The sequence below is a fragment of the Sus scrofa genome, chromosome 7 (genome assembly GCF_054392235.1).
Source record: "Sus scrofa isolate SSC_HxYL_T2T_F1_AM1 chromosome 7, Sscrofa_HxYL_maternal_Yorkshire_Landrace_v2.0, whole genome shotgun sequence".
Lineage (NCBI taxonomy): Eukaryota > Metazoa > Chordata > Mammalia > Artiodactyla > Suidae > Sus > Sus scrofa.
The window spans coordinates 24,431,672-24,449,985 of record NC_139389.1 but is presented as its reverse complement, the minus strand read 5'-3'; the positions used below and the strand labels follow the sequence as shown (position 1 = coordinate 24,449,985).

Here is an 18,314-nt window from a genome sequence, read left to right as displayed (position 1 = left end):
GCTTCAGTTCCGATTCAACCCCTAGCCTGAGAACCTCCATATGCCATGGGAGCGGCCCAAGAAATGCCAAAAAGACAAAAAAAAAAAAAAAAAGAAAAAGAAAAAGAAAAGAAAGAAAATAAAAAGAAGAATGAATAAAACCTAGTTATCAGAAGAAAGGAAATCACAAAGGTCAGAAAGGAAATCAACAAAATAGAGATTAAAAAAAAACAATTAAAAAAATCAATAAAACCAAGAGCTGTACTTTGAAAAGGTAAACAAAATTGACAAACCTCTGACCAGACTCACCAAGAGGAGGAGAGAAAAAACCCAAATAAACAAAATAAGAAATGAAAAAGGAGACATCACAACGGATACGGCAGAAATACAAAAAACCCTAAGAGAAGACTCTGAGCAATTGAATGCAAACAAATTTGACAACCTAGAAGAAATGGACAACTTTCTCAAGACTTACAGGTTGCCAAAACTGAATCAAGAAGAAACAGATCAAGTGAACAAACCCATCACTCGAAAGGAAATTGAATATGTCGTAAAACACACTCCCTACAGATAAAAGTCCAGGACCAGATGGCTTCACAGGCGAATTCTACCAAACATACAAAGAGGAACTTATACACATCCTCCTTAAGCTTTTCCAAAATGTTGAAGAAGGAACACTCCCAAACACATTCTATGATACCTCAATCATCGTAATTCCAAAACGAGACAAAGATACCAAAAAAGAAACTAGAGGCCAATATCTTTGATGACTATAGACTCCAAAATTCTCAACAAAATCTTAGCCAACTCAATCCAATAACATTTTAAAAAGATCATGGGAGTTCCCGTCATGGCTCAGTGGTTAACAAATCCGACGAGGAACCATGAGGTTGCAGGTTCGATCCCTAGCCTCGCTTAGTGGGTTGAGGATCCGGCGTTGCCATGAGCTGTGGTGTAGGTCACAGACGCGGCTCGGATCCCACATAGGGGGCATAGGCTGGCAGCTACAGACCCGATTAAACCCCTAGCCTGGGAACCTCCATATGCCATGGGAGTGGCCCTAGGAAAGGCATAAAGACAAAAAAAAAATAAATAAAAAATAAAAAATAAATTAAAAAGATCATATACCATGACCAGGTGGGATTCTTCCCAGGTGCACAAGGGTGGTTCATCATATGCAAATCAATCAACGTCATACACCACATTAACAAAAGAAAAGTCAAAAACCACATGATCATTTCAATAGATGCAGAGAAAGCATTTGACAAAGCCCAACATCCATTCATGATCAAGACCCTCACCAAAGTGGGTATAGAGGGAACATACTAGAAGCCATTTATGACAAACCCAGTGCAAATATATTACTCAGTGGAGAAAAGCTGAAAGCCTTCCCACTAAAATCTGAAACGAGACAAGGATACCCACTCTCACCACCGCTATTTTCAACATAGTATTGGAAGTCCTAGCCAAGCAATCAGAAAAACAAAAGAAACAACAGGTATCCAAATTGGAAGAGAAGAGGTGAAATGGTCACTATATGCAGATGACATGATACTATACACAGAAAACCCTAAGGACTCAACCCTAAAACTACTCTAACTGATCAACAAATTCAGCAAAGTAGCAGAATATAAGATTAACATTCAGAAACTAGTCGCATTTCTGTACATCAACAATGAAATATTAGAAAAGGAATACAAAAATACAATACCTTTTAAAATTGCACCCCAATAAATCAAATACCTGGGAAGAAACCTGACCAACGAGGCAAAAGCTTACCTCCTGAGAACTATAAAACATTAATCAAGGCAATTAGAGAGGAGTCAAAGAAATAGAAAGATAGTCCATGCTCCTGAGTTGGAAAAACTAATATTGTAAGAATGGCCATACTACCCAGAGCAATCGACAGGTTCAATGCAATCCCTATCAAATTACCCATGGCATTTCCACAGAACTAGAACAAACTATCCAAACGTTTATATGGAACCACAAAAGACCCAGAATTGCCCAAGCAATCCTGAGGAACGAAAACCAAGCAGGAGGCATCGCTCTCCCAGACTTCAGGCAACATTACAAGCCACAGTCATCAAGACGGTGTGGTACTGGTACCACAACAGACAGGCAGACCAATGGAGCAGAATAGAGAACCCAGAAATAAACCCAGACACCTACGGTCAATTAATCTTTGACAAAGGAGGCAAGAATATAAAATGGGAACAAGACAGCCTTTTCAGCAAGCATTGCTGGGAAACCTGGACAGCTGCATGCAAATCGGCCAAACTGGAACACACCCTCACACCACACACAAAAATACACCCAAAATGGCTTGAAGACTTAAATATAAGACAAGACACCATCAACTCCTAGAAGAGAACATACACAAAACATTCTCTGATATCAACCTTCCAAATGTTTTCTCAGGGCAGTCTCCCAAAGCATCAGAAATAAAAGCCAAAATAAACCAATGGAACCTAATCAAAATGACAAGCTTTTGCACAGCAAAGGAAACCATTAAAAAAAAAGGCAACTTACAGAATGGGAGAAAATAGTGTCAAATGACGCAGCTGACAAGGGCTTAATCTCTAAATATACAAACAACTTATACAACTCAACAGCAAAAAAGCCAACAACTCAATGGAAAAACGGGCAAAAGACCTAAATACACATTTCTCCAAAGAAGATATACAGACGGCCAACAGGCACATGAAAACATGCTCAACATCACTGATTATGAGAGAAGTGCAAATCAAAACTACTGTGAGATATCACCTCACGCCTGTCAGAATGGCCATCATCAATAAGTCCACAAATAGCAAATGCTGGACAGTGTGTGGAGAAAAAGAGAACCCTCCTGCACTGTTGGCAAGAAATGTAAGCTGGTACAACCACTATGGAGAACGGTATGGAGGTACCTTAGAAAACTATACATACAACTGTCATATGACCCCGCAGTCCCACTCTTGGGCATAGACCTGGACAAAACTTTCCTTGAAAAAGACACATGCCCTGCATGTTCATTGCAGCACTAGTCACAATAGCCAAGACATGGAAACAACCCAAATGTCCATTGACAGATGATTGGATTAGGAAGATGTGGTATAGATACACAACGGACTACTACTCAGCCATAAAAAAGAACAAAATGAGGCCATTTGCAGCAACATGGATGGAACTAGAGACTCTCATACCAAGTGAAGTTAAGTCACAAAGAGAAAGACAAATACCATATGATGTCACTTACACCTGGAATCTAACATACAGCACAAATGAACTTTTCCACGGAAAAGAATATCATGGACTTGGAGAACAGACTTGTGCTTGCCAGGGGGGGACAGGGAGGGAGTAGGAGGGACTGGGAATTGGGGGTTAATAGATGCAAACGATAGCCTTTGGAATGGATAAGCAATGGGATCCTGCTGTATAGCACTGGGGACTATGTCTGGGCACTTGTGATGAAGCATGATAATGTGAGAAAAAAGAATGGATACATGTATGTGTGACTGGGTCACCTTGCTGTGCAGAAGAAAAGTGACAGAACACTGTGAATCAGCCCTAGTGGAAAAAATAGCAATCATTATAAAAAATAAAAATTTTAATTAAAAAAAGGAAAAAAACAGAAAATTTTAACTTTGTATAGTGACCGATGGTGGCTAAATTTACTGTTACCACGTTGCAGGGTATAGGAATGTCAAATCACGACATTGTACACCTGAAAATAATGTATTGTTGCATGTCAATTATGCTTCACTTTAAAAAATCATGACAGGAGTTCCCGTCGTGGAGCAGTGGTTAACGAATCCGACTAGGAACCATGAGGTTGCGGGTTGGGTCCCTGCCCTTGCTCAGTGGGTTAACGATCCGGCATTGCCGCGAGCTGTGGTGTAGGTTGCAGAGGCGGCTCGGATCCCGCGTTACTGTGGCTCTGGCGTAGGCTGGTGGCTACAGCTCCGATTCGACCCCTAGCCTGCGAACCTCCATATGCCGCGGGAGCGGCCCAAGAAATAGCAAAAAAAGACAAAAAAAAAAAAAAAATCATGACAGTAAAAGAAACATTTAAAAGAGAAATAAATGAATTAAATAACAAAAGTAGTTTCCAGTGCTCTCAGAAATCAAATGAGTTTATTCTAAACCAAATTAACAAGAAAGGAGACTTGCTACCAACCCATATTCAGGAGGTAATTAACTGTACATCAGAAGCATTTCCATGGAGAACTCTGTCCCAAGGAAGTTTGCCTGCTGACTCATCTGGGATAAGCATAAATGGGCTGTTTGAAAATAATGCCCAAGAGTCTCAGGAATAAAATAAATTGCACCTCTGCAAAGCACTCTGGATATTATCTATGATTGTCTTCCTAATCTGGGGTTTTTTTCTTTGGGGCAGCATTTTATCAAATGGAAAACACACTTCCAAATATTATTCATAAATATTCATCTGTGTACTCTAGGGTTCTCTGTCTTTCTCTGAAAGTTGGAACAATTCAGCTGTGTTCCTTCATAATTCCTTTTGCTGCTTAAACTATAGTTATCAACATAAGGTAAGTCAAAAGACCCATTTTAAAAACTATCCATTTTTAGGGAAGGTTGGAATGTGTGTATATCACAGTACCAAATATATCCTGGGAATTAAGAAAGCATTTCATTGCTGGGAGAGAGACTTTCTAAACTTTTTGGAACTAGTTTGGTGCCTATAGAGAGCAACTAGAATTTTTTTGTAATCAGATTCTATCAGGCTATCACTTAAACCCATCTTAAAGGCATGTAAATTTGAACAAACACTATTCCTGAAAGGTATTAAATACCTAAAGGAAATGTGTAGCCTTCATCCAATCATGTGAACTTTTAAAATATGCAGTAGAAATCTGATGGGTTGACCCATCCACCTGATTTCTCCAGACATTTTGAAGTCAGAGAAAAACCTCTCCTTTCTTCTATAACATTTTCCTACACATAACTTAAAAGTCCCTGTCCATATAAATAAAATGCTGTGTGATGAGAAATGATGTACAAAAAGATACACTAGAGAAGTTCCCTTTTGGCACAGCAGCTTCAGGATCCCACACTGCTGCAGATGTGGCAAAAGCCAAAACTGCAGTATGGGTTGAATCCCTGGCCTGGGAAGTTCCACATGCTATGGGTGTGGCAAAAAAAAAAAAAAAAAAGATACACTAGAATGAAAATATTAATGGAGATGGAGAGACAAGAGAATTTAAATATTCAAACAGAGTTCCCTGGCTGCCTCCTGGATAAAGACCCAGCATTGAGCATTGTTACTGCTGTGGCTTGGGCCTCTGCTGTGGCTCAGGTTTGACCTCTGACCTGGAAATGGCTGCACACTTTGGGCAATGCCAAAGCAATAAAAAATATGCACAGATAAATAGTCCCCTATGTAGGGAAGGAAAATCACTGGAAGTAGATGAAAAATTGGACAAAATGTCATGATATCAGAGAATTGAAAGTAATGAAATACCAGGAGAATGACATGGAAAAGAGCAGAGTTCGAGCATAGAATTTTAGAGCTTAGCTATACATCTACGGAACCTTGAAAACTGGATTTATAGTCTCACCATCTCAATACCTCATTTAAGGAATTCATGGCTTTTTGATCTTTAGATCCTCCCTAGTCATTAGCAGACAACTGGGATGAATGATTAACAGTATCTTACAATTCAGATACTAACATTTCCTTTGTCATAAGGTTTGGGGATAGGTACTAGATGATTCATGGGTCTGAAAGTTTTACTGAAGTGTTTGGCACACAGGGCTCATTAAGGATTATTTGGAATTGTTATGATATTATCTCACTGTGCACAACAGACCTAGGGTTCTTTTGGAATCAAAATAATATCTTAGCCCAGGGGAGTTCTATGTGACACCTCGCACAATGGCCTTGAGGACTCAGAGAAACAGAGTATGTGAAAACTGTGCTTTGCCAGCCTACAAGTGTAATCAGTTGCCTCTAAACCATTGAGTATCTGGTCCAAAGTGGAAATACTTTCCTCCTGTTCCAGTTCCCTGGACATAAATGTCATATTTGTAGCTACATATAAGTAAGTAAGCTGTTGATAACAGGCCAAGGCCTTACCTAAAAACAAGATAAGCCCCCAGGATAAAGAAAAACTCCTACAAGATACATAATGAATTCTGACATGAACAATCAACGGCCTGGTTTGAACGAAGTAGTTATGCAAGAAAAGGGACATCCAACAACAAATGTTTGAGTTGGGGGAAACATATTTATAGCTAAAGTCTCTCAGTTTATACTTCAGCAAGCTGTCATCTAAGGGTTTAAGTTTCTTGCTCAATTCTAAATGACCAAGATGGATTTAAACTGTAAAAGCCTTCTTAGTCCCCATGGGGATGATGTAATAATTCAACCTGCATCTGGACAAGCCTATCTAGATGATAACTAAGGGCTAGGGCTAGGTTCTCTCCACCTCCTCCTTGTCCTAGAGCTAACTGCACGCTTTCACTCTTCTTAACATTTCAGTAAGGCCTTGCAGCAGGGATCCTGAAAAAGACCTATCTGATTCCTAAGACCCAGCCACATCTACTTCATCGGGCACCTGAAGGTAGGAACCAATAAACTTAGCTGGTATTTCTGCAAACCAAGGGATGAAAAAGCATTACTTTGGAGCATCTGAAACACAGTCACTTCTGCTTGGCATTCAATCCTTACCAGAGCCCAAGGACATGCTTATTGTCACCTTTATCACACAGAGTAGTAGATTCCATTTCAGAAAGTTTTGGTTACTTGCTTAAGGTAGCTGTCTTTATGCTGTAGGGTCATGAGGAGAAATTAAGTCCCCTGGTGTCACATCTTTTAATTATCCTCCCCCACCCACCCAAGTGACTGCACCCAATCTTCTATGAATGGATGCTTAATTGTGTGCATATGCTCCCACTATACACAATTGTGTTTGTCATTTCTCACAATCATTCTACCTTTCCTGCCACTGCTCTGATACAGGGGAAGCAAACTGCAGATAATGGAACGAATTAATAAAAGCCATCCAGAAGAGTTTATTCTACTAGGCTTTGCGGATCGTCCCTGGCTGGAGCTTCCTCTATTCATTATTCTGCTTCTAACATACCCCATGGCCATGGTGGGAAACATAGCCATCATTCTGGTGTCCACCTTAGACTCCCGTCTGCACAGCCCCATGTATTTCTTCCTCACCAACCTCTCCTTTCTGGACATGTGCTACACCACAAGCATTGTCCCTCAGATGCTGTTTAACCTGGGACAATCGAAGAAGACAATCAGCTATCTGGGCTGTGCCATTCAGCTTTATTTCTTCCACATAATGGGAGGCACAGAAAGTCTGCTTTTGGCTCTTATGTCTTTCGATCGCTACGTGGCCATCTGCAAGCCTCTGCACTACACCCTCATCATGAATCGGTGCACCTGTATCCTACTGGTGGCCACTGTGTGGCTGGGTGGAATGACCTACGCTGTCTCAGAGGCCACTGTCACATTACACTTACCACTGTGTGGTCACAACACACTGGATCACTTGGTATGTGAGATTCCTGTTCTGATGAAGGTGGCCTGCGGTGAAAAGGGTGCCAATGAGCTCACACTCTCTGTGGTTTGCATTTTCATGTTAGCTGTGCCACTATGCTTCATTCTTGCTTCCTATGCTTCTATCGGACATGCTGTATTTATGATTAAATCTTCAGAGGGAAGAAAAAAAGCCTTTGGCACATGTTCCTCCCATCTCATTGTAGTTTTCTTCTTTTATGGCCCAGCCATTAGCATGTACCTTCAGCCCCCTTCCTCCATCTCTAGGGACCAGCCCAAGTTCATGGCTCTCTTCTATGGAGTGGTGACTCCTACACTCAACCCTTTCATCTACACTCTGAGGAACAAGGATGTAAAGGGTGCCTGGGGCAACCTGGTGAGGAGCGTTTTCACTTCCAAGTGATAGATCGCAGACATCAAGTGACATTATTTAACAAGTGAGTAGGAATATAGGAGTTTCTCTGACAAATCATTCTTGTCTCATACTTCCCCAGATCATGGCACAGGGTCTTCTTGCAAACTATGTCCTACTTCTCATGTTCTTTCTAATGCTCTTAGACCAAGGAGACACTTGGTTAATAATGCACCCATAAGGGCACTGTTTGTGGAAATGTATTAAAAAGAGTTCTATTCTGGTGGCACATACTAAAATTCTAATGGTGTTAAGAAGTGAATAAAGTAATAATATAAACCCATTCGCTCAAGCTAGTCATCATGGCAACTATTCATCAGTGGATTTCCTGTGACAGTGTCCCTTAAGAAATATTTCACCACTTTCTGCAAGATTGGCCATGTCTAAGAGGGCAGCACGCTGCCATTGGGCATTCCGAGTGAGACACTCTAAACCTTAGACCACTGGGCATCTATCCAGGGAAAACCATGACTCGCAGAGAAGTATACTCTGATGTTCATTGCAGCACTATTGTCAATAGCCAAGACATGGAAACAACCTAAATGCCCCTCAACAGAGGAGTGGATCCAGAAGATGTGGTACATATACACAATGGAATATTACTCGGCCATTAAGGAACGAAATGCTGGCATATTTAGCAACATGGACAGACCTAGAAATTATCATGCTAAGTGAAGTCAGTCAGACAATCAGACACCAACATCAAATGCTTTCACTGACATGTGGAATCTGAAAAAAGGACACAATGAACTTCTTTGCAGAGCAGATACTGACTCGCAGACTTTGAAAAATGTATGGTTTCCAAAGGAGTCAGTTCAGGGGGTGGGAGGATGCACTGGGGTCACAGGATGGAAATCCTATAAAATTGGATTGTGATGATCATTGTACAACAATAAATGTAATAAATTCAATAAATAAATAAATAAATAAATAAATAAAAGAAAAAATAAATAAATAAACCTTAGACCAACCATGAGTCTCATGAGACAATCAGCCTCAACTTATGGAGATGCTACTTCTTCTTTAAAAACTATTTCTGGCTCTTGTTTAAAAAAAAAAATGTATACAGGGTTTGAATATTTACCTAAAAACCTTAAAATTTATTCCTAAATATTAAAATAAATTAAATAGGTGGGCAAAATATGTGCATAAGTTTCTTAACATTTCTTTTAAAGAGCATAAGCATGAACCTTCTGAATCAGTAAGAGAAAATTAGTGATATAATAACGAACCACAACATGTAAACATTTGGCGCATGATGGAAACAGCCAGGAATGCCTTCTGAAACAGTGCAAGAATCATTATGAGAAAGAAAGAATTGATATTTCTAGAATGGAAAGCAACTGATTACTTCAACGAACAGAAGTAGCTCTCTGATGCTCAGAATCTATATCATTAAAAAGTAAAAGTACCTTAGTTACAAAAATAAACTTAGTTCTAGGATTCATACTCAACCTAAAACTTCATTGAAAAATTAGTTATGTTTTTAAGCAAATAAAGGATTTTATTGTTACTTGATACTGAATTAATATGATGAGAAATCAACAGTGTTGTGTAGTGAAGACATTACCAGGTAAGAAAAACAAGAATCATTTGAACTTTTCTGGCATGCATTCTGGTACAATCAAAATCTAAGCAAACTATTGGTTGGAGAATGGCATGTTCTTCCAAACAAGAACCAACTGTGACCCGTATCTAATTTTTGTGTGTGTGTGTCTTTTTGCCATTCTTGGGCCACTCCCACGGCATATGGAGGTTCCCAGGTTAGGGGTCGAATCGGAGCTGTAGCCACCGGCCTACACCAGAGCCACAGCAACGTGGGATCCGAGCCACCTCTGCAACCTACACCAAAGCTCATGCAACCTATCATGGATTGAATAACACAGACAGATGGCTCCAGTCTTTGTTCATATCCCCTCATACTCATTCCTGTGCAGCATATTCCCTAAACACATGCTCAGTTATCTCTTCTGAGTGTATCTCAGCAGTGCAGGCACAGATGTGTCATCAGATAATCACAGACACTAGCTCTGGCTTCCAGGCCACATACAGGTGTTTTATGCACTTTTATTGGCCTCAGCGTCACATACTGTATTCTTTGGTTTACAAACGTGGGACTGGAAGGTCACTGGTATCATATGATATTATTCTATTCATGTCACAAGTACACAGGCTTACTCTCACCCCATTAATCTCTTTACTGCCCCTCTTACCTCTTTGTTTCTCAAGTGTAGATTAGAGGGTTGAGGCTAGGTGGGACAACAGTATAAAAAAGGGCAATGAACTCTCCTTGATCTTGAGAACCTCCTGATGGGGGCTGGAGATATATAAACATTCCTGGAATGAGAAACAGGGACACAACCAGAAGATGGGCTCCACATGTCCCAAAGACTTTCTGAAGTCCAGCTGTTGACTGCATCCTCAGCACAGCACGGGCAATGGCACCATAGGAGCTGAGAATGAGAGGTATGACAACAAAAACGGAGCTCCTGACCATGAGGGCCAGCTCATTAGCATGGGTATCAACACAAGACAGTCGCAGCAGTGCTGGAACATCACAGAAGAAATGGTCCGCTTGGCCACGTCCACACAGGGGTACCCAGGAGGTAAATGAGGAATGAAGTGCCGAGTTGGTGACGCCACTTACCCAAGAAGCCACAGCCAACAGATGGCAGAAACGAGAGTACATGAGGACAGTATAACGCAAAGGTCTACATACAGCTGCATAACGGTCATAGGACATCACCACCAGTAGCACACATCCTGTGGATGCCAGTGCAAGGGAAAAGTAAAGTTGAGTCATGCAACCTACATAAGACATGGCTTTTCCTGGGCCCCAGAGGTTGACCAGCAACTGGGGGATGAAGCTGGTAGAGATCCAGAAAAGACAGGTTTGAGAGGAAGAAGTACATGGGAGTGTGCAGATGGGAGTCCAGGTATGATAAGATAATGACGAACAGGTTGCCTGTCAATGTCATCAAGTAAAACATCAAGACAACCACAAAGAGTACTACTTCCACACGAGGCCAATTGGAAAAACCTAGTAGGACAAAGTAGCCTTCAGTGGTTGCATTGAGTTTTTCCATCATCATTCACTCCTTTTACCTGACAAAAGAATTACACAGACTCAAAATAAATGGAAATACAACTGCCAAAGCAATTTCGAGAAAAAAGAACACAGCTATAAGTATAACCCTCTCAGATTTCAGATTATGCTACAAAGCAACGGTCATCAAAACAGCATGGTATTATCAAAAACAGACATATAGGTTCATGGAACAGAAAAGAGAGCCCAGAAATATGTAACTTCAGCATGCTACAGGCACAGCTAAAAATAAAAATCAAATAAAAATAAAATATCTCCCCACAAATTACTTGTTAATTACAAAATGAAAAGTAGTAGGCTTTACCAGAGGAAATCCTGGTGGACATCACCATAGCCAAGTAATCAATATTAACATCGCCAATGTTGAGATAAACCAACAGTATGTGACTACTGACATGTTGCTCTAAACAGGACACAATGTCACTTCAGTCATATGCCTGCCAAAAATGCACAGCCTGACTTTTAAAATGAAGAAATATGAGACAAACCCACACTGAGACAAGTTGGGCAAAAGAGCTGGCCTGCCCTCACAAAAATATCAAATTCAGAGTTCTCATTGTAGTTCAGCAGGTAACAAACCCAACAAGTATCCATGAGGATGTAGATTCAATCCCTGGCCTCACTCAGTGGGTCAAGGATTCAGCCTTGCCATGAGCTGTGTGTAGGTCACAGATGCAGCTCAGATCCCACACTGCTGTGACTGTGGTGTAGCCCGGCAGCTACAGCTCCGATTCAACCTCTAACCCTGGGAACTTCCATGTGCCTCAGATGTGGTCCTAAAAAAAACAAAAAACAAAACAAAACAAAAAGTACAGTTTGGGATATACTGATCTGTTGCATGAACCATACTTCAGCATTCTTAAAGAATTTAGAAGGGATATGAGATAAGAGACAAAAAAAATAAAACTACCAGATGTAAGTAAAGATAGGAACTTTATGGTTAAATTTATTTTTACCAGGGAGTGAGAAATAAAGACCTCATCAAAGACTGTTTTCACAGACTGTGGAATGAAATATCTCGGTTTTTAAAAATACGACATGATGGGAGTTCCCATCGTGGCGTAGTGGTTAATGAATCCGACTAGAAACCATGAGGTTGTGGGTTTGGTCCCTGCCCTTGCTCAGTGGGTTAACGATCCGGCGTTGCCATGAGCTGTGGTGTAGGTCGCAGACGTGGCTCAGATCCTGCGTTGCTGTGGCTCTGGCGTAGGCCAGTGGCTACAGCACCGATTCAACCCCTAGCCTGGGAACCTCCATATGCCACGGGAGCGGCCCAAAGAAATAGCAAAAAGACCGAAAAAAAAAAAAATACGACATGATGGAGGAAAGAGTGGTGATATGAGTTTCCCCTTCCCATCCCCATATCACTAATCAGCTTACTTTACTCTTATGTTACTCCTTTAATACTCTTAAATTACCACTTGAGTAACACTCAAACAACTACAACTCCTTTCACTTCTGTCCTTTCTGTGTCTGATCATACTCCCTCTATTTGCCCAATCGATGTCGCTTTATGTAGGGACCAAACTTATCTCTGGCTTTCATCTCTTTCACATCACCAACATAAAGGGATGGCTGGATGTACCATAGAGTCTAACCTACCACATCACACTAGGAAAGCAGAGTCCGAAAATTACTATGGTTATCATGCTACACAACAGAGAATTCTGAGTCTACTAAAAGACCTGGTTTTAGCTGGAAGAGCATTAGAGCATTTAGTGTCTCGGGGGACAGACCCCTTCTCCTAGAGCAAATGGAGTTTTATGGAAACAAAAGAATAATGGGACATGCTTTCCTTGACTGGGGCCATTGGGAGGGTAAATCCCAAAGTGGTAAGTAATGCCCTTCAAGGAGTTGTCCTGGTTACAACAGGGTCTCAGGAATACCTTCAACATGATACACTGTTGCCCAAAGAAAACAATGACTCCATAGACCAACCTTCACGTCTGCAACCTACACCACAGCTCACGGCAATGCCGGATCCTTAACCCACTGAGCAAGGCCAGGGATCGAACCTGCAACCTCATGGTTCCTAGTCAGATTTGTTAACCAATTTAACCACGACGGGAACTCCAACCCATATCTAATTTTTAATTAAAAAAAAAAAGATCATCTGGAGTTCCCGTTGTGGCTCAGTGGGTTAAGGACCCAATGTCTCTATGAGGATCCAGGTTTGATCCCTGGCCTCACTCAGCATAAGGACCCAGCATTGCCAGAAGCTGAGCCATAGGTTGCAGATGCACATGGCTTGATCTGGTACTGCTGTGGCTGGGCACAGGGCAGAGCTGCAGCTCCAATTCAACCCCAGCCTGGGAAATTCCATATGCTGCAGGTGCAGCCATTTGAAAAAAAAAAATCATCTGATGCTTGGTCCAGTTCTTGAGACAAATAGACTTTGGTATATGCAGTTTGGAAAAAAATTCTAAATAATTTTACAATTTGCCTGATTGGCGGCTGGTTGCCAAATGGGTTTTTTAATTTTACACACACACACACACACACACACACTCACACAGAGAGCAATACAAATGAAAATTTTGTGATGTGAAATAATATCTCTAATCATTTTCATTAAAGATATCCTTTGTCTAACCTAGTCTTAAACACAGAGGCATTGGTAATTTTTAGTTTGGAGGGAAAAACCCAGCAAGATTTGTGTCAAAAGCTTAGTTATGAGACAGTTAAGAGCTATTCTGACTGCTTCTTCATCTTGAAGGCCTGTAAAGACAACTAATTTCAGAATTGTGAGTGTTTTCCAGACTCTGAAATATTGGGACTTCCTAAGGGAATACACCAAAAAATTTAAGGATAAAGAATGTTGAGGGTAGTGGCAGGGAAAAGCCACAGAAACATGCTGTTTGTACAAGACTGCTTCACATTTCCAAGTCATATATGTTCAGTATATTCCAGCATGAAGAATACTGTCATTAACCACTGAGAAGCTCTGCCGAAGGAAGTTTCATATTACATGCGAAGGTGGGAGTATACTCTATTCTATCCTTGATAGGTTGCATGAACAATCTCAAGATTGCCTTTGCAAGGAAGTTAGCCAAAATCTTTTCTTCTTCTCCCAACCAAGCATGTCTTGCCTGAAGAATAAATGGAAAGCGGCAAAATCTTTTAACCTCTAGCTCTAAAGATACTACAAATGCAAACATGTATTTGAGATTGTCTTTAAGGAAGAAATCAAAAAGGCTTACCCATGATTTTGTTCTCACGAGAGGTGTCCTCAGGTCTGCATGGCAAAACTACCTGCAAGGCAGAAGTGCACCCTGCTCTAAGGGAGATGATTCAAGTAAGTGCAAATCACAATTCTGGTTCAAAAACCGTCTTCCAGGAGTTCCACTGTGGTACAGTGGAAACAAATCCAACTAGTGACCATAAGGTTGCAGGTTCAACCCCTGGCCTTGCCAGTGGGTTAAGGATCTGGTATTTTCATGAGCTGTGGTGGAGGTCGCAGATTCAGCTCGGATCAGGCATTGGTGTGGCTGTGGTATAGCCTAGCAACTACAGCTCCGATTCGACTCCTAGCCTGGGAACTTCCCTGTGCAGTGGGTGCCGCCCTCAAAAGCAAAAACAAACAAACAAAAATAGTCTTACAGCTATCATAAAACCAATTGACTACTCAAATTGTGAGACTCAGGATTCCAATGACTTGGAAGAGTTCCAGAGACCACTAGGGCCTGAGTCGGGGAGAGGGTGGGGGAAAAAAGGTTAGACACAGTGGAGTGAGAAAGAAAGCACACTAAGAGACATAACACAAACATCTAATCGGTGATCCTGGATTAGATCCTGTCTTTAGGAGATACTCTCAGGAGCACTTAGGCGTAAGTGTGCATTAGACTCTGCAATGTTTCAGAAAAGTATTTAAAACATATGTTAATACGACATTATTATAGACAGAAAATTTTACTCCCATGGTAAAAATCATTTTTGGCCACATTGGCGGCATGGGGAAGTTACCGGGCCAGGGAGGAAACCCGCATCACAGCAGCAACCCGAGCTGCTGCAGTGACAAGGCCAGATTCCCATGGTAAAGTATTATCATTGTGAAATCTATAGTAAATCCAGGTACTACTTTTTCCTCTAAGTGTTATTATTTTAGTTGTCGAATTGTAATTGGAATATGATGGACTTATATTTGAAAACTTAGTGTGCTTCAACTCAATGTTGTCATAGCATGTGATACCAGTGACCTTCCAGTCCCATGTTTGTAAGACAGAGAATACAGTATGTGACGCTGAGGCCAATAAAAGAGCATAAAACACCTGAATCTGGCCTGGAAGCCAGAGCTAGTGTCTGTGATTATCTGATGACACATCTGTGCCTGCACTGCTGAGACACACTCAGGGTTTAGGGAATATGCTGCACAGGAATGGGTATGAGGGGACTGGAGCCATCTGTCTGGATGGGGAGCAGAAACTTCCTGGGGTAGAGAAGAAGCTGGTCCTTCACAGCATTTAGTCTCCATTCTTTACTGAGAACAAGCTGGATTCCTTCTTAGTTCTTCAGTAAAGTTGCCTGTGACCCACGCTCATGTGTGCAGTGTGAGTGTCAAAGTACCAAAGAGTGGTTCAAGGTTCAGAGATGGCAGTGGTAGGATTTCAGACCTTCTAGTTTACCCTGGGCATTGCTGGTCACGACAAAGGGCCTCAGAACCAAAACTCTACTGTCATTACCTTGATTTTGCCACACAGAGGTCATTTAAACTTCGGCAAGCCATGTGTCTTCTTCCCTTCAGATTTTATTGTTGTTGGTGAAAAGCCAAAGTTAGGCAATTTATTTTCTCTCTTTTCTGTTCTCTTTTTTGGGACAGGGGGTGTTCTTTTTGGTCTTTTTAGGGCTGCGCCCTCAGCCTATGGAAGTCCAAGGCTAGCAAACTGGAGCTGCACTGCCAGCCTGCGCCACAGCCACAGCAACACCAGATCCGAGCCACGTCTGCGACCTACACCACAGCTCATGCCAATGCCGGATCACTGAACCCACTGAGCGAGGCCAGGGAGCAAACCTGCATCTTCATGGATACTAGTCAGGTTCCTTACCACTGAGCCACAATGGGAACTCCCTTTATTTTTTCTGAAATACAGTTATGTACAATATTAGATGTCAACAGGTGTACAATACCGTGATTCACAATTTTAAGTTATCCTCCATTTCTAGTTATAAAATACTGCTTATATTCTCGGTGTTGTAAAATATATACTTGAGCTTATTTTACACACAATAGTTTGTACCTCTCAGTCTCCTACCACCATGTTGCCACTCCCACTTGCCGCCTCTCACTAGTTTGTTCTCTACATTTGTGAATCTGCTTCTTTTTTGTTAGAGTCACTAGGTTGTTATATTTTTAGAGTCCACATATAAGTGATGTAATGCAATATTTGTCTTTCTCTGTTTGACTTTTTCACTCAGCATAATTGCCTCCAAGTCCATCCATGTTCCTGCAAATGGCAAAATCTGATTTCTTTTTATAGCTAAGTAGTATTCCACTGGGTGTGTGTGTGTGTGTGTGTGTGTGTGTGTGTGTGTGTGTGTGTGTTTGTGTGTGTCCTCTATCATATCTCCTTTATCCATTTATCTGTTGGTAGACACAGGTTGTTTCTGCATCTTGGCAATTGTACATAATGCTGCTATGAACACTGGGGTATATATATCTCTTCAGATTAGTGTTTCTTCTTTTCAGATCTATATCCAGGAGTGGAATTATTGGGTCATATGGTACTTCTAGTTTCAATTTTTTGAGAACCTATACCCTGTTTTCCATAGTGGCTCTACCAAGTTACACTCCCACCAACAGTGCAGGAAGGTTCCCTTTTCTCTACCTCCTCACCAACGTTTGTTATTTGTCTTGTTTTTGATGATAGCCATTCTGACAGGCACGAGGAGATATCTCATTGTGGTTTGTGATAAAGTTGCATAAGATTCACATAAGTAGTTTGAAAAGTACAAAACAATAAACACAATAAAATCTGTGTTAATCTTTGAGGGGATTTTGTTAACTGAACTTTGTTTTCGATTACAAATTAATTAGAAGATCATGGTAATGGAGCTAGGATTCAATATATATGTATGCTATAACTATAGCATTCCAAGAAAAATAGTCTACATATTTCTTCAATGTATATGGTTTTCAAGCAAAAAAGAAAGAAAAGAGATAAGAAATGTCAAAGTCTGGGTTTTATTTTGGGGTTTTTTTCATCTTTGGGGGCTGCACTCACAGCATATGGAAGTTCCAAGGCTAGGGGTCCAATAGGAGCTGCAGCTGCCAGCCTACACCACAGCCACAGCAATGTGGCATCCAAGCCACATCTGCAACCTACACCACAGCTCACAGCAACACTGGATCCTTAACCAACTGATCAGGGCCAGCGATCAAACCTGCTTTCTCAAGGATACTTGTCAGGTTCAGTACCAGTGAGCCACAATGGGAACTCCCACAGTTTTCTTGAATTAGATAGTGAGAGGCCAGTGTATTACATGAAGTGTTGCAAACAATAAGATTTCCGTAAGTACACGGTGGTTCAAAGAACTAAACTATTGGGTTTGCTTTTAAAAGTTTTATTTTGCTCTGTGGTGGTTCACTCTGTGCGGCACTAATTATTTACTAACAGTCCTTACATGTACATGATCCTTGGTTCTTCCTTTCTTGGACAGTAGGTTAAGGACAAATGAATGTATGCCGTATTACTGTTTGTGTCGAGGTGGAGATAAAGAATGACAGACACACAAAGTCAAAGACATCAGAGTCGATGTAATTGCAAACCACACCAGAAACTGAGGGGAAGTTTTGGGATGTGTTTTTCATTTTAAAAATTTAGGGAATGGGAATTCCCGAAGTGGCACAGCAGAAACGAATCTGACTGGGAACCATGAGGCTGCGGTTTCAATCCCTGGCTTCTCTCAGTGGGTTGAGGATCAGGCATTGCCATGCGCTGTGGTGTTAGTCACAGGGGCACCTTGGATCTGGCATGGCTGTGGCTGTGGTGTAGGCAAGCAGCTGTAGCTCTGATTCAACCCCTACCCTGGAACTTCCATATGCCCCAGGGGCAGCCCTAAAAAGCAAAAACAAACAAACAAACAAACAAAAACTGCATTGTACATTATTGCTTTACTAATTAGAGTTAATTGTCTCCACTTCTCTAATTTCAAGGCCAAGTTTAGCCCTGCAAAAGGCATTAAAAATAATCTTTGAAGACCATTCAAACTATAACACCGAAGGTAACCACCAAAATTCTGAAAACTTAACTATTTAAAATTTGCAACTTATACTACTCAATGGCAAAAAAGCCAACAAC

The 18,314-nt window shown here is 41.1% G+C and overlaps 2 protein-coding genes across 2 annotated transcripts; one reads left to right on the top strand and one right to left on the bottom strand.

Annotated features, from left to right (window-relative positions):
* Window positions 1-6,965: 6,965 nt before the first annotated feature.
* LOC100520315 (olfactory receptor 2B11-like) lies at window positions 6,966-7,904 on the top strand. The gene has a single exon (XM_021082305.2). The coding sequence runs from the start codon at window positions 6,966-6,968 to the stop codon at window positions 7,902-7,904; it is 939 nt and encodes a 312-aa protein (XP_020937964.2).
* Window positions 7,905-10,137: 2,233 nt separating this feature from the next.
* On the bottom strand, window positions 10,138-11,002 carry LOC100520140 (olfactory receptor 2J3-like). The gene is made up of 2 exons (XM_084970489.1): window positions 10,762-11,002; window positions 10,138-10,676 (listed from the first exon to the last, which is right to left on the bottom strand). Exons 1-2 carry the CDS (start codon window positions 11,000-11,002, stop codon window positions 10,138-10,140), a joined length of 780 nt encoding a protein of 259 aa, XP_084826615.1.
* Window positions 11,003-18,314: the final 7,312 nt, after the last annotated feature.